Source organism: Callorhinus ursinus, unplaced genomic scaffold (assembly GCF_003265705.2).
Source record: "Callorhinus ursinus isolate GAN/ISIS: 27379988/994484 unplaced genomic scaffold, GSC_fseal_2.0 scaffold24, whole genome shotgun sequence".
Lineage (NCBI taxonomy): Eukaryota > Metazoa > Chordata > Mammalia > Carnivora > Otariidae > Callorhinus > Callorhinus ursinus.
The window spans coordinates 8,144,337-8,166,816 of record NW_027397086.1 but is presented as its reverse complement, the minus strand read 5'-3'; the positions used below and the strand labels follow the sequence as shown (position 1 = coordinate 8,166,816).

General features: G+C 49.4%; 2 protein-coding genes across 5 annotated transcripts in view; one reads left to right on the top strand and one right to left on the bottom strand.

The window, feature by feature from the left end:
- The first annotated feature begins 49 nt into the window (after window positions 1-49).
- On the top strand, window positions 50-21,773 carry LOC141374957 (uncharacterized). 2 transcript variants are annotated; one of them, XM_073905777.1, is made up of 7 exons: window positions 50-179; window positions 477-597; window positions 7,420-7,505; window positions 10,088-15,665; window positions 16,938-17,029; window positions 17,599-17,975; window positions 19,380-21,773. In XM_073905777.1, the coding sequence occupies exons 1-4, from the start codon at window positions 144-146 to the stop codon at window positions 10,619-10,621; spliced, it is 777 nt and encodes a 258-aa protein (XP_073761878.1). In that variant the 5' UTR covers window positions 50-143; the 3' UTR covers window positions 10,622-15,665; window positions 16,938-17,029; window positions 17,599-17,975; window positions 19,380-21,773. The 2 variants fall into 2 exon arrangements, with proteins under 2 accessions (XP_073761878.1, XP_073761879.1); XM_073905778.1 differs by having other exon boundaries at window positions 4,113-7,505.
- Window positions 15,274-22,480, bottom strand: part of STRBP (spermatid perinuclear RNA binding protein) — a 131,456-nt gene continuing 124,249 nt past the window's right edge. For 2 of the 3 annotated variants that reach the window (XM_025888534.2, XM_025888535.2), the window contains exons 17-18: window positions 21,358-21,402; window positions 18,304-18,761 (exon numbers count right to left, since the gene is read on the bottom strand). In XM_025888534.2, the coding sequence (XP_025744319.1) occupies window positions 18,685-18,761; window positions 21,358-21,402 (122 nt within the window). In that variant the 3' untranslated portion in view covers window positions 18,304-18,684. Of the gene's footprint in view, window positions 15,413-18,303; window positions 18,762-21,357; window positions 21,403-22,480 lie in introns of those variants that run through there. The other variant, XM_073905773.1, reaches the window with a different exon arrangement.

Genomic DNA, 22,480 nt, shown 5'->3' with positions numbered 1-22,480 from the left:
CTGCGTGCTGGCAGACACGTGTGCGCTCGGGCACCCCCCGCCCGCCTGCGCCCAGCGGCTCCAGGCTGCCGGCTTTGCGGGGTGCAGCGGGAGCAGCTGCACCTCTGTGAGGCTGATGCCCTGCCCCGCCACGGCCAGCACGGATGCCCCGCTGCGAAATCAAGTGCCGCAGTGACAGGGTGAGGCGCTGTTTGTGAAGTGGGGGGTTAGGGAAGTTCTACAGGAGGTAAGGGTGTAGTAGAACCTTGCAAGAGGAAAGCACCTCACCAGGCAGAGACAGGAAGTGGAATTCCAGGCCTAAAACGTGAAAGTGCGGGAGAAGCAGCCAGGGTCCGAGTCTGCTCTGCTGAAACTTTCAGGGAGAGAGGCGGCAGGGATGACACCTCTCCCAGAAGCTCCTTCCTACTTCCCGGGGGGTCCTCCTGCACCCTGCCCCGTACAGCCCTCTTTACCACCTCGCCCCTTCTCTGCGGCAGGAAGAAGAGCAGTCTCCCCAACCCTGCGGTTCTCCCCATGTGACCTGCCCTCCGGGACCCCTTCTACACCCGGCCTCGGATGGAAACGGGCTGAGATGCAGGCTGCAAAGGAGGGAAGGCGGTGAGTGAAGCCCCTGCTCGGTCTGCTGTCCACTGCACCGAAGCCGGGCAAGTGTCTGGAGGGGCCTGGGCCATGGCAGGTGCGTGACAGCAGCCCGGACAGCGGCTCCAGAGTGCATCTGGGATCCCTTTGTCATTCACAGGCTGAAGAACCAATTTGTGGGGTCCACGTTCCTGGCTAGCTGGGGCGGGAATCCAGAAAGGCCAGCTTGCCCTAGGTTTTCCAATCCCAAGGGTCCTAGTGTTCAGGGAGTGCAGGGATGCAGCAGAAATCCTCACGTCGCAGCTGGGAAAGGAGAAAGGGAGTCCATATGCCGGTCAGCCTGTGCACAGCAGGCCTCAGGGGACTCCGATGGGCCCTGCTGCGGGGAAGTCCCCTAGTGGTGTTGAGACCCAGACTAATAACACTTGAGTGCTGGGGCAGGTGTACGGCGCCCTGTGGGGACAGGGAGGGATGTGTAATGGCAAGAGAGATGAACCGGCGGGGACTGTTTTTCTGCACTGCTGACTAGGGGATTTGCTGGAGTGGGGCAACATTTAGCTGGAACGAACAGTCGGTAATTAGCACCGTGGTCTGATGGGCCGGGGGAGAGAGACTGGATAATGAGGTTGAGGCCACCCAGGCCAAGCGGTCTGAAGGTCAAGGGAACCTTGACCGGAGAGTTTTAAGCCAACTTGCTTAAAAAACTTGAGTAAGTGTCCAGTCAGTCCTTTAGAAAGAAAAGTTGGAGGAGGGAGGAGAGATTTAGAGTCTAAAGAGAGGTGATAAGATAGGCCAGATTGGAGACAGTTCCTGGGGAGTCACCGAAACTTGGTGAGAGAAAGGGGGGGAGACACCCAGGGGGAGCCCAGGAAACACCACTGGGAGGCGGCCAGAGCCCACAGATGCTCGGGACTTGCGCGGGTGGCGCTGCCACAGTGTTTCGGAACCTCAGCAGTACGGCTCGTGCTCTGGTGTGGGGCGCTGCCCTGCCCTTCCAGCTGGTTGGCAGCACTCCTCCCTCCCCGCCCCACCGCCACCCGTTTTCACAACCAAAAAGGTCTCCCATCCCTGGGTGGGGCGGTCAGCCCTAGTTGAGAAGGCCTGCCCTGGCAGGGGAGGCGAAGCCAGGAGAGCGTACAGAGCGAGCAAGGGGGCAGGCCTGCGAAGTGCTGTGCGGGGAGAAAGGGCAGCCACAGAGTAAGGCTGTGGTCACCAAGAGGAAAAGGAGCTCATCAGGCAGCAGTAAGGGCAGGACCAGGAAAGGCTCGTTGGGTTTGGTGACGGTGGGGTTGCTGGTGCCCAGGGTGGGGGCAGACTGCGAGGTGGGTGGGGTGCAGCCAGCTGCGGGGAGGGCGGGGAGGAAGCAGAGACAGGCCAGTGTAGATGTTTAGGAAGCCTGGCTGAGGAGGGAGGGAGAGAAAGGTGGGTAGTTGGCAGGAACCACGGCAGAAAGAGCAAAGAGCATGAGGCTTTGGTGCTGGAAAACGCTGATCCTGGTTCTGACCACCTCCACATTTCCTCCCAGGCTCTGTTCTGTCGGGGCCACAGAAAAGGTCAGTGGAAGTACCTGACGGGCTGGGTGGACTTGCCAGCAGGCCCCCCCATTGAACCCAAGAGCCTCTGATCGCCAGAGCCTTGCTAATAAGTCCCAGCGGGGAGGAGGCATCTTCCTCAGGCTCCCAAGAGACCTGCCATCCCGTCCGCTCTGAATCGCATGGGGAGCGGCAGCAGGCCTGGTGAATCCCGGTCGGTGGCAGGCAGGGAGAAGTTGGGCCCTGAGTGACAAAGGGAAGCAGGGACGCCCAGTGCCTTGTCCAGTCAGTGGTTGCACTTACCTGGAGGGCAGGAGCAGGCCCTGGCCTGGCTCTCTGCCTTCTCTGTCCCCGGGCTCTGCGTTACTGGGGCAGCTCCACGGCAGGACCCTCACAAGGGGGAAGAGCTTCAGCTTTGGATACAGGTGGTTGCTGCCATTTAGAAGTTCTGTACTTTTATCTGTGAGCCTTAGTGTCCTGATCTGTCATGTGTGGGTACTGCCAGCCCTGGGGAACAGGTGTGAGATGCGTGCAAAGCACCCAGTAAATTCTACAGTTTAGAATTCGGCCCTCGCTTGGCACCCACAACTCCCCACTCGCTAGGTCGGGGTGCCAGGTTAAAGTTTCAGGTCCAGTGAACTCTTTGCACCATTAGCAGAGAGTTGTAAGGGCCAGGAAAATGGTCCTGCACTTGACCATTTCATCCAAGTGACAGCCTTCATTTAACCAGAGTGGGTCCACTGCTGTTTAAGACAGAAGCTTTTATTTTGTATTCATCCAAATGGGGAGAATGCAACATGTCAGGGCATTACAGACAAACGGCAGCAGCCAGACGAGAGGGTGAGTGTACGGCAGAGTCCGACAGTCGGTGCGAAGGAGCCACAGTGTGGGCGCTGGGGTGGCAGAGAGTCCCTTTGGACGAAGGCCAGGCATCTCTGGGCGAGGCACTGGTGACAGTCCACACATGCAGGCTGCTGCTTCAACCACGTCGAAGGTTTAAAGTTCAGAGTCCTATGTGTCGTCATGGCCCCAGAGGGGAAGGACAATCCTTGGTGGTCGAGTTTGCCATCGTTTTTCAACATCATACACAACATAAAGTTATTGCCAAGGACTTTGCACTGCAAATTATACTATTTACACTTGCGTATTCAGAAAAAACAGTAGATAGGTATTTTAAATTGATATCTAAAAACTACCTGGGCCATCACCAGACCAGAGTGAGAGTGAGTTACAGCCAGGAGTCCAATGTCGTGTGTGTAACCGTGCAGTGGGGAAAGAGAGGTTTTCTACCCACAACTACACTGGGCCTTCTCCATGCCTCCTGAACTCCCCACCCCGGGGCTGAGGCTGAGCAGGGCCACCTTACTCCTTTATGAGAGAAGACCCTTCTTGAACAGCCCCGGGCTTCAGTTCGGAACTAGCGGCCTCCTCCCCACACCATGCCACCCTACCCACTCCGCTTCGAGCGGGTCACGAGTCCAACAGGCCCCTCGCTTCCGGTGCGACATGGCAAGCAGACCAGGGTCTGGGGGCTGTGGAGCAAACAGGCTGAGCCGGGCCCATCAGCCTCACTGCTCCTAGAAGTACCCTCACCCTAATTAGGGCTACCTCAGGAGACTGTCCTCTCCTGTCCTCCTGGAAGGTGTGGCTGGGCCCCCACCGGCCACTTAGGCCGGCAGACTGCTCCCTGGTAAAAGGCCTGCGCTCTGACACACTTCGGGGTAAGCAAGGTAAGCACTGCTCAGGGCTGAAGCAGATGAAATCTGCCCAGGGAAGGCGGCTCATGCCTCACTTAGAAGCTCAGCAGAAGACAAGAGGACTCCCACAGTAAGTACTCACTCTGCTTCCTTAAGCTCCTGGGAAGGAAATGCACCTGAGGGTGGGAGACGGCACCCAAGACAGCCAGAGCCGCCTGCGATTCCCGGGAGGTGCCGAAAATAAGGCCCCGGAGTGCAGGGCCTTGACGTTGCCCGTAATTTGTCTCCCCGGCTGAGTTTCTAGACACAAGGGAGCAAGACCCGGTAGGCCCCCACCGCTGAGAAGCCACTGCGGGAAGCGAGAGAGGGAGCAGGCAGTCCAAGGTGTTCCCTGGACGAAGGAGGGGTGCAGTGCGAACCCCGCCTGAGCGCGAGACGCCCTCCTGGTCAGGGAAGGGGATGCATCTAACAGCGGCGCTTCTGACTCGACGGGAAAGAAGAGGTGTTTGGGGAATCAGGGCTTGCTGGCCCGGTGGACTTGCAGCCACAGCTCGTGTGGGTGTCCTCACGACCCCAGGGCTCAGGGCCGAGGCCAACACAGTGACACGTATCAAGGAAGGAGCGCCGCCTGGAGCAACGTGTCTTGCCACCGACACACCAAACCAAAACGCCTAAGCCCTCAGCCCAGAGAAGAGGGGAAAAGAGGCTGGACACTTAGAATGCAACTTAATAAATCACAGGTGGAGAAGGGACCTCTTGAAGGGTCTTCTGAGCGATCGAAAACTCCTGTCCCTACTCTGAATTTCCATGAGCAACAACAACAAAAAAAATCTGACTTTACAGAGCAGGAGAAATATTTAGGTTAGAGTCCAAAAAAAGAAAAGCCTTCTGACCATCTGTGTCCCTAAGCAGGAAAATGGCATCAAGCCTATGCTCGTGGCCTAGGAGAGGGCAAGGGCCTGGGCCAGGCTCCAGCTCCAGAGGGACTGTGGTGCCCGACTGACAGGAGCTTCCCTCTGAGGCCTGAGCTGAGGAAAGGCCACAGCTCACATCACACCCAGGCCCACCTTCGTCCTTTCCCTTCCGTGAGCCCAGAAATGCCTCTGGGAAACACAAGTGCTCCTCAGAAAAGTTACCCACCTACTGTCAGAACATGAGAGCCCCCTCTCCCCAAGCCCCAAAAGAGAAGATCAGGGACCCCAGTCCGAGAGGCACACCCTCCACGAAAGGGAGCCTGACGAGCCCCGGCTGGCATCCGACGGGCCTTGGAGGCTCACAGCTTTGACCACGCCTTCCTTCCGTAACCCTCACCCAGTTCCCTGCAATGACAGGACACAGCTTCGCTCCGCATGCAGCGTGCACGTGTTCCCTAGGTTTTCACCACTTCCTACCACCCTCCCAAGTCCTCCCCCGGGGGCCAGGCCCACCTGCCCAGGGCAGCACCCAACCCCTCACCTCCTGACTGGGTCTCCAGAGGACCAGGGTGCGGGCAGAACACACGCAAAGCGCCTCCCAGTAACTCCAGTGCTGCCAGCGCTGGCGCCACGCCTCCCAGCTGCGGGGCCTCAGGCAGGTGCCTTCCCCTCTCTCAGCTGCGTGGGAGCCGCACCTGCTGCCCCAGCCTTGCCGGGGGCTTGGGGAGATGGCAGCTCCTGTCACTGCACACGAGGCACGCAGCCCTCTCCTCACTGGAGGACGACGAGGGCAGCTCCCAGCCCCCAGCCCTAGCGCCTCACCAGTGCTCCGGGTACAGAGGCTCCCCTCACCCGCCCACAAACTGCGGGGGGTGGGGGGGTGGGGACACGACCTCCGATCTGGAAAGCAGAAAGCACTATGTACATTTCCAGTTGTTTTCATCGCCCCAACTACATTGAGCACCTTGGGGCAGGCACCGTGAGTGACTCACCTCAGTCTTCCCTGTACCCAGTGGAAGGCCCGGCCCCAAGCAGTTTGTGACACCCCCGAGCAGGGTTGGCTTTAGCCTGTGACACACATCTTGCCTCAGTAGTTTGTAGGCTTCCTGAGAGTCCCCACCATCGTCTGTGCTTCTCCGAAGGCCTGTTCCTATGGGCTGGCTGCACGCGGACAGGAAGGGAGTCCACTGCGTGAAGCTCTCCTGCCATGAACTCAATGCTGAAGTGAGGGGAGCGCATTTTCACCCTCACACACCGAGGCCCCAGGCCAATATCTAAATCTGGCTTGAGACGGTATGTTTGTCTTGCCCTTTTAAATGGTCTTTAGGACAGCAAGAGAGAAAAGGCCTGGACGTGGAGGATCTTATCAAGCCCTGCCAAGTCCAAGAGTGTGCTCCCTGTCCCCTAAAGCCAAAGGCCAGAAACACCAACTCTCTGGGACTTCTCCTTCCCACTTGAATACCAACTCTAACCAAAGTCTTGCCTAAAAAGACCAGATATGTGGTTTTCCAAAGTCTTCCACAACTAGAGTGATGTTTCTAAAGTGCATCTGTGATCAGTTTACCATTCTGAACACAACCCCTCACTGGCTCCCAGCACCCAGAGAATGAGGGCCACGCTCTTTGGCCTGGCACTCAGGGCCCTTCCCAGGCCAGGCGCAATGTGCCTGTGGGACTGCATGGTCCCCAGTGTTCCACACACACTCTCCCTCTCTCTAGAGCAGCTTCCTTCCTACGGCTCTCCTGATTCACCCTGAGCCCCTATCACCCTGGACTTCCCCAAGCTTCATTCTGCTCTATATTTTGCTCTCACCTGTCAATGCATTAACCCCCCACCCACCCACCCACCACCTGTGGTCCTTACGGGCCAGGACCACCCCTTACTCCTCAGTGCTCACACAGGACAGATGCTCTCAGGAAGCCCTGTGGGAAGATGGATGGGCCAGGCAGCAAATGGAAGTTTCCAATCATGAATAAGCAAAGGGGTGAGCAGTCTCTACAGCCCAAGACGGGTTGGCAAAATATGGCCCACTATCTGTTGGGTTTCTTGTGTTGTTTTTTTTGTTTGTTTTTTAAGTTTGCTGGACCACAGCCATGCTGTGTTTATATGGACCACAACCACTGTCTCTGGCCACTCTTGTTGCTCCCACAGCCGAGCAAAGTAGCCATGAGAGTGAATGGTCCATGGAGCCTGAAAGGTTGGCCCTTTCCAGAAAGTTTGCCAACACCAGGGCTAAGGCAGTGCTCCCACATATTTCCTCCTTATGACACACACAGGTGATACTAAGGTGGCCGCTAGGGTAAAAAGACAAAGCCGTTTGTAGTTACACACACTTGGCCCTGGGGTCCTGGCCACCCCAAAGGCTGAAGGGATCAGTGTCTCAGGGCACCTGGAACCTTTCATAGCTCTGACCCAAAGGTTCAAAACTGTAGCTGCCTCTTTAGCCTTAATCCCCAGCAGAGCTATAGAAACAACAGAGGTGCAGAAACCCACCCTGACTCCTCTCAGTTTTGCGAGCCACCTGTCCTGAGCTAGACACCAAAATCTTACATGGTGTTTTCCCCCTTTTAAAGTCCTCCGTAAAGTCAGTCTGCAACTTCCCACTAGCTAAAAACCATGTTCTACAGATGTTGAATCCAGTGAGCTCTGGACCTTGCCCAGGTAACGAAACCAAAGCGTTAACTTTTTTTAAAACAGAAGGCCACTGTACGAAGGAACACCCAGTACTCGTCACTCCCTTTGGCGAACCCAGCAGAACAGACGTGCAGAAACTCAGGGAAAGGGTAAGATGCTGCTGGACTGACCAGCCTGCAAACCTCTCTATCCACTGCCAAAGAGATGCTTCCCAGAGAGCACAAGAGGGCTCACACCTCACACCAGTGAGGACTTGGGCCCACCAAACTCCCAATTCCCAGCCCAAAGGACATGGTCCTTGCCACACTGCTACCCCTCTCCCGTCACCCCCTCCTGCCCTGCCAGCACCTTCCTCCCTGCCCCCAAGTACCAGTGTCCTCTCAGTGACCTACTGAACAGAGGCCCAGAAGAAGTGCTTGGGCAGATCCCCCGCTACCCTTAATGGATGCTGTGGTACCCTGGCCCCCTGCCGGGAGCCATCCCATCCACCCTCCCGCTCGGTCCAGGCGAGGAGCCTGGCTTATGAAGAGACCCCATTCTTGTATCTGTGGCAGCCCCTGCCTCCCGCCTCCAGTCTTTCCCCATCCAACTGTCCAGATCAACCCTCCAGAATTCGCTCACCATTTTGGAACAGGATAAGCACCGAAGGGCACAGGACCCAGGGCCTTACCCCAAGTGACTCCAAATTACACATCCCATCTGCCACTTCACCCTTCTGACCATCCCAGTTCCCGTCAGCAAGTAACCATGCCGCTCCAGAAGGCCATGCCCTTTCTGTGCACACCATGCGCTGCCGCCCCCCCTCCCGCCCCCTGCTTTGAGAGCTCTCCTCACGACCCTCCTGGCAGACTGCCGTCCAGCTCGGATGCCCGTCTTAGGGGGAAGACTCTGCCAACCCGGTCAGAGCCGCCCAGGTCCTCAGCCTCCTCACAGGCCTGGCTCCCGCACTGAGGGGAAGGCCTGCCAGAGTTTTTCCCAACCACAGAAGACAGCTCTGATCTGTTCAAGCCCCTGGGCAACCCCTCCCTCTTCCTGTGCGCTCCATCTTGGTCAGCGGTTTCACCTTCTACTCCATTGTTTAAGCTGAAAATCCTGACATTTTCTCCAGCTATTCCTTCTGCCGGGTCACCACAGAGCCTGGTAAACAGCAGCAGGTGACAGTGAAGGTTTCTCAATGAATCCATATGCCCAAGAGGGGAGAAGTGGTCTTGGCAGTGTCCCCAAAACACATCAGTGTTCCATCCAAACTTGATACCCCATGGAAGAAATTCCTCTGCACTATGCTAACAGTTAGCTTGCTTAAACATTCCTGGTACCATGGGCCTCATTTCTCACCACACCTTATCTCCCAGGGCAGTTCTGTCATCCTGGGAGGCACACATTAGCCCAAATTGCCCAACTGGCTTCCTATAACCGTCCTTACCCTTCTGGAGCCAGATACAAGTAAATATAACCCTTTAAAATCACTGATGGATAAGTCCTCTCCTTCCCCAGCCTCAATGAATCTCATTTTGAGGGGCATTCAGCTTTCCAGAGTTCCCCAGGTGCCACCTTCCAGAGGTTTCTCACCTCCTAGATGTCCATATTTCTCTTATGTAGCCTCTAAGGACATGAGGGGTGCTAAGAAGCTGAGCAACTTCTGAGACCATCTCCATTATGAAGGGTCCAACGAGATCCCAACATCAGAGCCCTCGAGCAGTGTGTCACTGTGAGGGTGACCCCTCTGGTTGGAGCACACATTGAAGGCCTAGGCAGGGAGAGTCGACAGACAACGGCCAAAACATGGATGAAGCTGAATATAGAAAATACACTTCTAACAGCACACCGCACCCCCCACCAACACTTGGGGGTCTCTCCAATAGCAATCACCGGTTTGCACTTCGTTACGGAGTTCAGTTACAGTGCAAAAAGATGGTGTGGAAACAGAGGGAGCTGAGGCTAACCAGTCAGTCCCCTGGCCTGGGGGCAAGCTCACAAATAGTTCTTCAAAGGAACCAGAGAAAGAGTAAGCCTGAAGTCTGGATTCTTTTTTTCCCCATGTGGCAGGGGGGGAAGGGAGGGAGGGGGAGCATAGGTTTTTGCTTATTTTGTTTCAAACCACAAAGGATCTAGTCCAGAAGCGTGGACGAGAGGTCCGTGGAATGCATCACAGCGAGCAGGGGACCGGGGAGCCAGGCGGTTTGGGAAACGGGGCGGTGGCAGTGCTCCGCAGGGACCCCAACCACCAGCACTGCGCACAGCGAGCGCTATCAGGTTGGGGGGCCCAGCTGGTGACAGGCTGTATAATTTGTGGCAAGTCACTGTGGCTAAGCCTCCATTTCCTCATCTGTAAAAGGAGATCATTTCTAGGTCCCACAGTTGTGGTGTAATTCAAATCTCGTCCCTAAGAACGGGCTTCTGTTAGCTCCAAAAACAGTGGCAGGCATGTTATTTCTTCTGTGTGGTTAAAAACTCACTTATTAGGAGCCACAGTGTTTTGCCACAAACAAGCTGGGTGGTTTGGCGAGGTCTCTGGGCTTCCACGTCCTTGCCTGCGCAGTGGGAACAGCAGTGCACATACTGCGGCTTGTCCAAACCGTAGGGGCAGCACCGGACGTGGGGTGGCCGCTGGGAAAGACCGGCTGCTAAGGCAGTGCTGTGCCAGGTACTCACTCTCCTCACACACAAGTCACTGTTCTGGAACTCGGGCAACCTGGGTGTAAAACAGTTCCTTCTTCCTGCTCCCCACCAGCATTGTGGCAGGTGGTGCCGAGAAACAGCCAACTGCCAGGGACCAGGCCCTGCGGTGAGGGAGGACCGTTCTGCCCTGGAGAGGATTCGGCCTCCATCCCTCAGGCAGAGACCCAGGAGGCCATCATCGGCCAAGGAGCCTGCGGCCTGGTGTGCGGCAGCGGGAGCCGCGGACAGGGGCAGCAGAGCGGCTCAGGAGACCTCCAAGCCACCCCAGAGGGGCTCACCAAGCACCACCAAGTCTAAGGGGCTGCCTGCTGCCTCCAGGCTGGCAGCCTGTCCTGAAGCCTCGTCTGGGGAAAGTCCTGCTGATCAGAACAGGCCCCCGCCACCTGCCACTCCGCCAGCTGTGCTTAGCAGGGGGACAGCCCCCCAGCACCCCCCAAACCTGGGCTGCCGGCCTTCCAGGCCCCTCTCTTCTTTTTACCCCATGAGTCAAAAGCTCGCCAGGCTTGAGTCTGGCTCAAACCTTCTAAGGCATCCCCATCACCAGTCTCAGGCCAGGCAGAGCGTCACCTCAGAAAGCATTAGCTGAACGCGGACACAGACCTCAAGTTCTCATTGATATTCAAACAGAAAAACAAGCTTGAAATATAAGCGCTTCCCTTCGTTTATGCAGCCACACCTTACTCTTCTAGCCTATCCTTCCGGTGTGTTCAACAACTTCCCCAGTTGGTCCAGTAAAAAACAGCCCTATTTGTAAAAGGCCAGGATCCGGCACAGGAGCCCATCAGCCCATCTGGCCCAGCCCACGGCCTGCGTGTCCCTCCTGCCACGCGGCGCTCCCCTCCCCTTTGGCCACACAGCACGCACAGCGTGCATGGTGTGGTGGAAAGAGGCTTTGGCATCGAACAGAGTGGGGTTTCATCCCTAGCTCTAGTGCTTAACTCTGAGCCTCAGTCTCTTCTCTTGTAAAATAAGAATACCACCTCTGAGAAGGTTGTTGGAGAAGAATGTCCAAGTGCCTGGCCCACACAAGACAGCAATTTGAGAATTTCTTCCTTTTCTTTCTTCTGTTCCTTCAATCTACTGCTGCCCACAGCCCAAAATAACTTCAATTGAAGGCTACTATTGACTTCATTACCTGAAAACATTTAGCTGACAGGTAAATGCAGAGACCTCTCATCCCAACCTTACAGAGGATCCAGGTAGGTGAAGCCAGACCAAGGCTGAGAGACTGGGTCCCGAGGCAGTGCTAAAAGAAGGTCTGCACGGCAGCCAGGCTAACGTTACGTCCTGTGGACCAGAAGCAGCAGGAGAGGTATGACCATACATCTCCGGCTGGGACACGCTAACCAGTCTCCCTTAAGCTGCCCAGGCAGATGGCGGCAATCTCCATGAAGCCCCCCAGCAAAGGGAGCACAGTTTGCAGAATGGCAAAGTTCTGCCAAGAAAGACAAAGACCCTCCTTAGAAGGACCAAGGAATTAAGATGTTAAAACTGGTCAAAGCTGGGCGGGTGGTGGCAGGGGAGGGAGGAAAGGAAAAAGAAAAGAAAGGCCCTCCCTCAACCTTGGCTCAATGAGGCAATGATGCCACCAAACAGCCACAGCTGTAGAATGGGGTGACTTCTGCCAGGACATTAGTTATACAAATATCTCTTGGATTTAAGAAAAGCCTCTTGCTTTGGGGCTACAGCAAGAGAGTAAGGTCTTTGGAGTTTCCCCTGGAACTGGGGCTGTTGTGTCCCCTCTTCATTCACTTCCCGTTGCAAACAATAAAGACAGACCGTTGGTACCATTAAAAGAAGAAAAAAAAAGCTCTCGACTATCATGCCAATCCATCTTATTTGTCTTTAAAGGTAATGCTCAGTCCCTGTCTACACAGTTTTTATAAACTTAAGAGCGTCGCAGAATTCAACCTAAAAAAAAAGAGAGAGAGAGAGAGAACTGAATCTGGAACCCCCACCTAGCATACCACCTGCCAACAGACAGGGATGCCTGCACCTGCCCACCCTCAGTGCGGCTGAAGCCTGCGCAGAAAGAGACAGCAAAGCTGTTCAGCCGGCTCACCATCTACCCATTCTTCCTTTTACTGAAAAGAGAAAGAGATGGATGGACAGGCAGATGTGTTTTTTCTAAGATTAACATGCAGGGGAGGCCTCCTGTGGGGATGAGTGCCGATGTGTCCCAAAGCGCTGAAGCACACCAGGCAGAGAAGCTGCAAGAATGCTACAAAGAGACGCACGGGAGTCAGCGGCCCTCTAAGCACGCCACCCAGGCTCCTCCTCCCGTGGTTTATAATAACTTGATTTCTACCTGCCAAAAACTGGTGAGCTCTGGATGCTGGATTCCAGGGCTAGCTGTAATCACACACCTCTTTTCTTCTCATTAATGCACTGGGAGGAAAATTGGAATCAGCAGGCTGATATTCTAAGCTCAGCCCTTTTGAAGTTCCAAGCACACTTAAATGCCCAAGCGAGTACATACAGATCCCTGGCAGCAGACCGGCCAGTGAGCTCACCACCACAGCAGAAACACGGGCATTTTCAGTCAGCAGGGATCTGCAGCTACCTCCCCACACTACCTCTCTAAGTGTTTGCTTTATGTTTCCTGTTTAGGGGTCCTCTCTCAAAGTGTGGGAGCACCCCCAGCCTGCAAATACCAAGGAACCAACAATGCAGCTCCCCCCGCCCCCTGCCCCGAGCAGGCCATGTGCTTGCTTCTCCAGCACAGTTTTGTTGCCTCCCTCACATACCTTCTGTCCCTTCGGCCAACCATGGTAGGGACCGTCAACACTGACTGAGTACCTATTGTGCACCAGGTACTATTCCGAGCACTCTATGTGTATTAACTCATATAATCCCCAAGCCCCACAGGAATTTGCTGGAGGGAGAAAAATACTTTGGCCCAGATTCCCACATGATTTCTATTCCCTATTTCTAGCTGTGCTGTAAAGCTTACATAACCTAATTTGCACTATGGAGCTATTTTTTAAAATCTCCAAAGATCACTGCATCAAGTATCAATGGAAGCTGTTAGCTCCTACCTAAAATGATAATGTGGGAAAGGATATCTATTCTTACAACTAACTCAACTTGAATTCTTGACTTAAAACGGTCTTTCTGGAAGATGGGATGAGGAAGGGAAAGAGACTCATTCTTACATAAGAAGTCCTAGCTTGTGCTCTGTAAGTTGCTGCTAGAGAAACATCAATACTGAAACTCATCTCAGCAGTAGGTAGTTTCCTGACGCTGTGGTGGTTATTCATTTACCACTTATCTCCCTTCCAGGCCTCCTAGTAACACGGAGAAACCTACGGTCACTGTGTGGCATCAGATCCTTATAGCTTGCAAGTACAAATACAGCAGAACCTTTTTTGCTCTGAGGACTTCAGAGAGACCCCCCCCCCGCACCCCCCCATCCCCCCCACCCCCCCACCCCGCCCCGGCCCGGCCCAGGACGCACTGGCCCGTGCTGAGTAGGAGGTACAGGAGGACCATTCACAGAGCAGGTTTTCAGCTTTAAACTGCTCCTAATGTCCCTAGTTCCTAGGGCTCTGGATTCCTAGGAATCTAACTGCTAAGGGCAAGGGCCGGGGGCACATCTGCAAATCTTAGTTCGTTCCCCTCACTACTGAAGACTTGCATCCACCGCAGTTATTAAAGAAATCTAGATAAACAGGTAAGTTATAATGAATGATTGATTATAAGCACAAAATTCCCCTCACTTGTCATCAAAAAAATGTGGTGTTTAAAGCAACCCACTTTGGTCTCTGCTATACTATAAAAACTGCTTAAAAAGGACTGGGATATTTGTTCATTTCATTCCATTCACTTACTTGGAGAGAGGTCCATGAACATAAACAGAGCTGGTTTCAGGCTCTCAAAACTGCCAGGGAAATATTTAAAATGAGTGAATTTCCAAATGATGGCCAGTTCAGTGATGTCAGAGGGCCTATAATATTAAATAATCTATAAATAAACTACTAACCAAGTTAATTATCTTTTGACACTGCTACTGCATCATTTGTCTCCCAACCTAGGAGATTTATAATCAGCCCAATTCCACCAACAAGGAGACTCTCAGACTTGCATGTTTTCACCGGGCAGAGCCTCTGTTTCACTAGTACCCAGAGAAGGACCTGGCACGTAAGGGCACTCAGCTGCTTGATGAGGACGGGAATGTACGTAGTACTAGTCAGCTAGATCTCATACAACCTTCTATAGATGCCAAAGCCACATTCGACGTACATACAGATACTGTATGGGGAAAAAACGTTGTTCCAGCAACCTTCAAAGTTAGTAATAACAAGAAAATTGCTACTTAGAGACATATAAAACACAAAATTCATTTTAATCTCTATATATCAAATACGGCCTCAGCAAAGAACATCTAACACATATGAAATGTATTTATGGGACACACTAAATGAAGCAAACCCTTACTAAAATATTTGGCCTGACCCTCACATCTTTTAAATGAACTCCACGATGGTTGAGTAAGGTGGGAAATCAATCATCTAGCTTCCTAAACTGGAAAAGACAGATGAATTGTCTGTTTAGTCTCTGCAGACTGGGTATTTACCATTCTGAGTCTTGCAAAGTTGGTTCTGCAAATAGTTAGCTTAACTCAGTCAATTACATATTTTTCCATAGTTACCTTAATATTTTGGTTGTGGTTTTTTTTTCATTTCTATTGCTTTTTCTTTTTATGGCTTCTTGCTGCTGTTGTATTAGGGCATACAACACAGATCAGAGATTTCATTTCTCAGAGAAGTTTCTCTCCTTGAGAAATTGGCACTTTGATCCTCTGCTTGTGTAACAGCTACATATAAATGGATCCTACCAGCATTGTTACCAGTCTTGCTGCTTATGAAATTCTAGCACTTTGGCCAAAAGGGTGCCCTGATATTAAAGTCTTCTTAGGTGAACTCTTCCCACCACCAAATTCTTTTATTTAAACATGGCTGTGTGTGTAATTCACATATATGTAATATCATAAGTTTCTACACACATACACACATTTAACTCGTAAAAGTGAAATGTCTCTCTTGAATAAAAAGTAATTACAAGGGTATTAAAACAAATGCTGAAAATAACTATTTTACATTTAGATCATAAAAATTTTAAAGGTAATATCATGACATAAGACCTAGGAGATCAAACACATCCTGTATGATTGTCATATATGCACGTTGTGTTCATTGACTTTTAGTTATTTTTCTCTTTAATCAGAAAATAAAAGAGCTTACCTTTGTTTACTGAGACCACAGCTTACAGTCACTAGATCTCAGCCTATTTTATACAAGTGATATGGCTACGAAGGTCCGAGGAGAACGAGAATAAAGTGAGATAAACGTGCTGAAAACTGCTTAAAAGTATTAACCTGAAATACACAGAGGGTCCAACACTAGTTTTAAAAATACATTAACGAGGTATTCCCAGCTCTTCAATTAATAACGGTGACTGACTGATTCATGATTTTCAAACATTCACCCGAATTTTAAAAAAAGAAGGAAAGGCTAAATAGCAGAAAAATCTATAAGTGGTTTGTTCCCAGGTTAACGATTTCAGAAAGACTACAAATGACTCGGGACTCCTTGCTGCACGCACCATGCACTGCATCTAGTCAGCATGAGGTATGTTGGGAATCTATTGGACCAATTACCTTGCACAAGAGAGGGGGTGCTCCTGCAGCCAGAAGAGACCAGGGCTGCAGGCCACATCCCTGGCTGGGTGCCAGCCCCCATGCAAAGAATATGGCTTCAAGGAGGACCCCTATCTCTGAGAAATTATAATAGCGCTAACTGACGCAGTCAGGAATGCAACTACCCAATTTATGTGCTACAAAAGTTTAAAAACTGTCAGGAGATAGCACAGCTCACACACTGAGTCTAAGTTCTACATTGGTCTGTAAACTCCCTGACAAGAGACTATGCTAGGAGGGGTTAAGTACAGATATTGCTAGGTTTCCAAAGGAAAGGTTTTAAAACAGACACCGTGGCTTTGAATAAAGTATTGCTCTTCTTTAAAATGCTCAGTCATTGCTTTCCAAAAGAAGGTGTCAGAGTGGTGTATCTGAAAGCTGGAAAGCCTCAGAGGGTCACAATGCTCTTAAGACCAAGACAGAAATTGCCATTTCAAGCCAGACAACCTGATGGTTCTAGAAGTCAGAGAAGAAATCTTGAGGGCCCAAGTGAATAATAAGTGGCGCGACGCTCAGAGGCTGGCAATAGGGGCTGTCAATGAAAAAACCGCCTACAGTGGAGAAAAGAGCAGAGAAGCAACACTTGGTGTTAATGTCACAGAATTTGGTGAAGCCAAGAGCTTCATTTATATTTCTCTGCTCTTTCAGCTGTAAGTGGAATTTTCATTACAAAATGGAGGGGTGGGAAGGGCAGAAGGGGGGGAGGGGACACTTAATTCATTACAAAATTTCAACAGTTGAACTTGCATGGTTACCACTTCTAACAAAGGACTGACAGCTCAATTATTTTAAGTAAAGCAGAGAAATGTAAAAGTTTGCAGCAACTGGGCAGGTTTACAACATGGTTAGTAACTTCCAACAAACAACAAAATTAAAAAAAAAAAAAAAAAGACTTGGTAGAAACCATTTGAAATGACTGCCATCATGTTGGAAAACAGCACAGCTCCCTTTTTCACCATCATAGAGGGGTTAAATCATGAAGCTGAGTCAGCTACTTCAAAATAATTTTCTAAAGAGAAATCTCCAGAGAGATTCCAACTTGGAATGCAAATTTGACAATCAATTTCAAATAACAATCTGGCTGCAGCTGCCAATTAATAGTATTCCAAACACAGAGAGGACTATTGTAAATATTGAATTAATAAAAACTGGACACTACCAGCCATGCTTTTTCTTCTCAGTGATGGCTCTGTTTCATCCATAGGTCAGCAAAATGAATCAGTGAAACATGAAAACTCCCAGCTGCAATGGGCCCTCAGGTTTATGTCTAGCCACTTAATGCACAGGATGAGAATGGTAAGTTCACAGCTATTTCTAGCAAGTGATGAGGTTTTATTAAAGTATCACCCACCACTAATAAAGACTAAAGGTCAAGGAGCAGAAGTAACAAGCCACTGTGATAATAAATCCACATCTGAGAAGTGACACTAACATTTGTTTTAAATTGCCCATCTCATTCCCATTTAGCAGTTCCAAAGAAATCTGGTACATAAATTTGCTATATTTTGCGAAGCCCATTCTCACTGATGGGCACTACTGGGCTCTGAGAAACAGAATTTAAGAGGGAAGAGGGAAGCTAATTCGTACTAAAAACAGACATTTTTAAGACACAGCAACTTAGAAATCTCGACACGGGACCACACTGGTGCCTTCATGGGGGTGAGTACCTTAATGAAACCATTACCTTCTAGTAACATCATAGGCTCTCCAAACAAGGCGAGAATGCAGGGGAAGGCTCAGGTCTGCACCCTTTATAGGACAGCACAATGTTACCAACTGATTTTTCACCAGCTTAATCAGATAAATTTTAAGAAAAACTTAAAAATAAATGCTGACCCATGGCTGAAACCTGTCACTTTTCACAGCATCACTCAACAAGAACTGGGACAATCGAAGAGCAAGTTTTTATGGGGACCCTGTTGCTGCTTTAGATTCTGATGTAATTGAAGAGGAAAAGAGACCTTTCCATGAATCCCAGAAAAATCGCTAATCTTCTATCTGCATGAAAAAAGCCAGGGAAGTGAACACAGTATCTTACAGAGTGAAGAAGGCCACAAGAACAAGAGAGAGTGATTGATCGATTAATTTATTCTCTTTCAAAACTTGGAAATTAGGAAACTAAATCACATTCCTCCTTCCCCATCTCTGGGTAGTGCCATCATTTTAAGAAGCAATGCTCGAATCACAGAATATACCTTTCTCATGGGGATGCCCTTGTCCAGCAGTACAAAGGGCTTACAAAGTAAGTAGACTGGCTCAAACTAACAATTGCCTTTGCTTTGTTTTAGCAGTTTCCTTACAAATGAATGGGTTTCTAGGGCTAACTTATTAGTTTTCAATTCCTTGTAATTTGATACCAAAACATATCAAAAATAATAAGCTAAAACAATATTCAAACCCATATTTTATTGGCTTTAATTACACACTTCAGTATTTACAAAGTTAAAGTTAAATGAAAAGTCTCTATTGTATTAAAAAAAATAACTACAGCCCGAATTCCAGTGCCCTGGGCAAATACATATCAATCAGAGCTAAGACTCGGTGACTGCATCAGGAACCAGGCAGTACTCTGTGTTACAACAAAGCAGTTTATTTGTGATCAGTGTTTGAGACTCTATACATCCTTCACAAATTTAATTTTACATAATCTGATACTCCTCCTAAGACTCAACCTCTGCACTGCTAGACTTATTTCCCTAGGACAGAAGGGCTGGTATAAGGTATTTTCCGGAAGTGAGGTACCGTTTCACAGAACTAGTTCCTTGTTGTTTGTTTTCAAGTTGTAGAGAACTAAATTTGCATTTGTTAAAATCAAAAAGTAGGAAAGATGTTCTTTACAAATAATTTTGATCAAGTATGTGTTCAAAGAAAGCAGGATAAAAAGGCTTTTGCTCTAACATTCTGTATTGTACTGTATTTGTTGTTCAATAGGAATTAGCTTCTGTCATTTGCTAAAAGAATGAGTAGTGGGGAACAGGATATGTTGGGAATTTCATAACGGGCAACAGAACCATTCTCTTGGGTAAACCTACAGAGAAAAGAAACGGAGAGGACTCCAAATAAGTTTAATAATCCAATAAAAATTTCAGGTAAAAAAATATCTTACAGTAATGATCATTAACCTTTTCCAGATTAGTCAGTCAACATGAAGCATTCTGGAGGAGACCCACAAACCTCTCACAGATCTCCTATTTTGAAATTGCTAATATTTTGATAATTGGTATTTTCCACTCAAAATTAAGATGGCTATATCACAGGAAGAATGATATTCAGAAAGCAATTTCATTTGTGTGAGTGGCCATGAATTCTAAAGATCAAAAGCAATGCCATTGATGAATATTCTCAAGGGACTCTAGAAATCCATAATCGTTCTCAATTTGGCACATCACAATACTGTAGGAGAAACAGGGATGACTGTCAAGACTCAAAGCACAGCTTTCTGTGCAGGCCTCAGCTCCCCAGAAACACAGCTCTAACCAGAGTCGTGACCAGGGGTTTATCTTCTTAACGGCTACTGCCGGCATTGGCATGGCAAATCTGGAAAGATTAACTACTTTCTTAATTTTGTAATAAACAAGTTCTTGTGGCCTCACAGACTTCTGCATACTCAAGCATGATTTGAAATCTGCTCCTATCTCTATTCTAGTATTTAACCTATGGAGAAATCACAAAGCAGCAACAGCAGGTGTTCAAGAGCACCAGATGATCAGAGGGAAATTACCCCCACATGCAACAGCTTTACAAAGGCCAAAAGACATATTTACCTTACAGCCAAAATAAAGCATTGTTTTAGTAGGTTGGCATCACAGTAACATTTAAAAACCAAATCTTTTATGTGAAAAATGGGGGCATCAAATTTCACCAGCTTTGGAAGTCAGTTATATGGCACATGGAAGAGAGGAGCCTTCTGAAGTGGGGGCTCAGAGGCCGCAGGGTGAAAGTATAATGTTAGAGGAAAGGGAGGCACAAGAGAGAAAAATTAAAAAGACTGAGGAAAAACATGAATGCAGCTTAAAGCCTAGACACACCCGTGTTTTAAAGAGAAAAATTCAGCTCTAAGTAAACCTGTACTAAAGAACGTGGGACTTACGATGTCTGAAAGAGAGACGAAGAATTAACAGCCTGCCCCAGCAGGCAGATGCTCTGGCGCTCACACAAGACACACCACAATGGGACTAGTGAGTCAAAATGTATCTGGATCAACTGCCCAGACCTAATTCACAGGAGGCATGAGGTGGTCAGGATACCCAGGAAGGCGGCTGCATGGTAAAAGCAAGTGGCCAAAACCAAAGGAGCTGGAGAATGTGAATTTAGAACAAATTCTGGGTGAAAACGTTTTCTCAAATGAGTTCTCAATTCCTTATCACCCCACATCCGGGGATCTGGGGACTCTGGGGAAGTCCTGACCAAACCTGAGCATTCCAGAGGAGACACTCAGGTCAAGGATGAGACCCCAGACTTGGTACTTTGCCAGAGAGAAGACTCACCCAAATGTTTGACCCTTGCAGCTTCTCCACATCTTTCCAGTCTATCTTAATGGGGAAAGTGGTCAAACTGTTCATGTTCATTTTCTACTTATTTTTTAGAGTTATGAAATCAAATGGAGCCTCCACTTAGCGGTGTCTTAAGGACCCATCATTTTCATCTGAACAAAAATGGAAAAGCTGATGCATGAGGAGAGAAAGCATAATGAAGGGCCCTGAGGCTCGTGTGGAGGACTAACACCACAAGTAGCAGGACATTCAAGGTCCTTCCCCACTGTACACGTGCACACCCAGCCCAGGGTCGCACCGATACGCACTCACACGTGCACACGCACACACTCACACTCGTGCGCACACACACTCTCTTCTTCTCTCAATGGCAAACATCCTGCAGATGGCTGACCTGTAACATGTAGCGCCTGAGTTAGGGAAAATGTCTACGAGGGCATATCACTGACTCCAAACCTACTGCCTCCATTGCCACATAAACCTCATTCAAAAGTTATCCAAAGGGCCACTGAGGTTCACTTCTGCATATGCTTTTATTTTTTATTTTTGGCAGGAGAGGAGACACTCCTATGATTTTGTAACATGCTGCACAGACTCTGTGCGGGAACCACTTCAAAGACACTGCCAGTGACACCCTGTCACCACGCTGGGGCCCACTGACGCCACCTCTAAAGCAAAATTTATGGGAAAGGATGATGGCTACAAATTTGAAGTGAACATTTCCTAACCCTAACTCAAGTCACCCAGATGGTTTCAAGCCAGAGACTTCAATGCAGCCATGTAACCGGCGAGCAGTTCAGCTGGAAACCGGGTATGGCCCTTCAGTAGCCTTTGAATGGAGTATAAGTTGGCTGTAAGAAGAACTACTTAAAATATTTAATTTCAATATGGTCAGAAACAGGCAATTAGAACAAGCAGTCCTTCAATCAGGCAAAGCAGAGAGAAGAGCAACTCCAACCAAACCGAGAACCACAAGGTTGTGGCGTTTTCAAAGGGAATTTAAGTTGGGTCACTAGAATGAACAGGTCTGAGATCCTCCAATTCACTTAAAGAAACCCTGGATACACACTGCGCTTTAGACTGCTGTGACAGCACTGCTAAGAGGAGAGATCAGAAAGCTGGTGTACGTACCATAGGCAGGGGCGGCTGTGCTGTAACCATACGGCGCTCCATAGCCTAGTGCAAAGAAGAAGAAAGCAATCAGTCCCGAACAAAGGGCAACCGACCGGTACCAGCCCAATTCACAAGTACTGCCTGGCCCAGCACCTTGGGCCCTGAGGACTTCTTCCAGATGCTGGATGAATGAGAACTATACCCCGAATGGCCAAACCCTCCATTCCCGCTTAGCATGACCTATAGCGTTCTCCTGACCTACCAGAGCATTCTTTCTCCTTGCACTTATGACACTGTATTATAATTATCGACCCCATGTCTGTGTCCCCTACTAGAGCGACAGACACCAAGTCTTAGACATTTCTGTATCACCGCAACTTGGAAGAAGGTCTGGCACATAGTAACCACACACTAAATATAATTTATTGAACAAATTTGTCTCCTCTCCCTAAACTTAAAATCACTCAAGTTACCAATTTCTTTAAAGCTGGAAAGCACAACTTTCCAGGTCTCTTGAGAAAGCAGTGACAGGACAGGCTGAAGTCTCAAGTGCAGATCGGGTTGTGGGCTCGGGGACAAGGTCCACGTCTCCTGGTATCTGAATTCCTGGCCCCAGCACAGGGTCTCTCAGTAAATGTTGGCAAAACTGACATTAGCCTCTGGTGCCTATGAAAAAGGCTCATACTGTCAATAAAAACAAGTCTGAAGAACAGAGAAGTTTTTGAGCCAATTTGTTCTGGCATTGGTTTCTTATATGTCCTTAAACATTTAACTTCTGAGTTGCCTTTTCATGCCTGTAAAATGAGAAATCTTCCAAGCTACTCTATAGTGCTGCAGGGATTAGAAATACTGTGCTAAGAGAAGCCACAATCTTTAATCTTTCAATAAAACAACTTTAAAAATATAAATACTAAATTGCTTGGGTAAATCTTCAGGGAAAATTGGGTTCTAAAATAGAACAAAATCTACATGGGCCCTTCACACTGTACCTAAAAACAAATCAAGCCTTTTTAACATTACAAGCCCTTTTTCTATAATCATTTCTGCTGCTTGCAAGGATTCCCCCCCCCCTTCTCTAGCTGCCCAGCTGCAATGCATCCTGTAGATCAGGATCAAATATCACCTCCTCTGTGAAGTTTCC

Excerpts from the sequence above, each read along its gene's own strand:
- LOC141374957 (XM_073905777.1), top strand. The coding sequence starts at position 144 with ATGCCCCGCTGCGAAATCAAGTGCCGCAGTGACAGG. Across the intron at positions 180-476 it reads TCAAGTGCCGCAGTGACAGG|GAAGAAGAGCAGTCTCCCCA; the intron begins GTGAGGCGCTGT and ends TCTCTGCGGCAG. Across the intron at positions 7,506-10,087 it reads TGCAGAAACTCAGGGAAAGG|CATTGTGGCAGGTGGTGCCG; the intron begins GTAAGATGCTGC and ends GCTCCCCACCAG.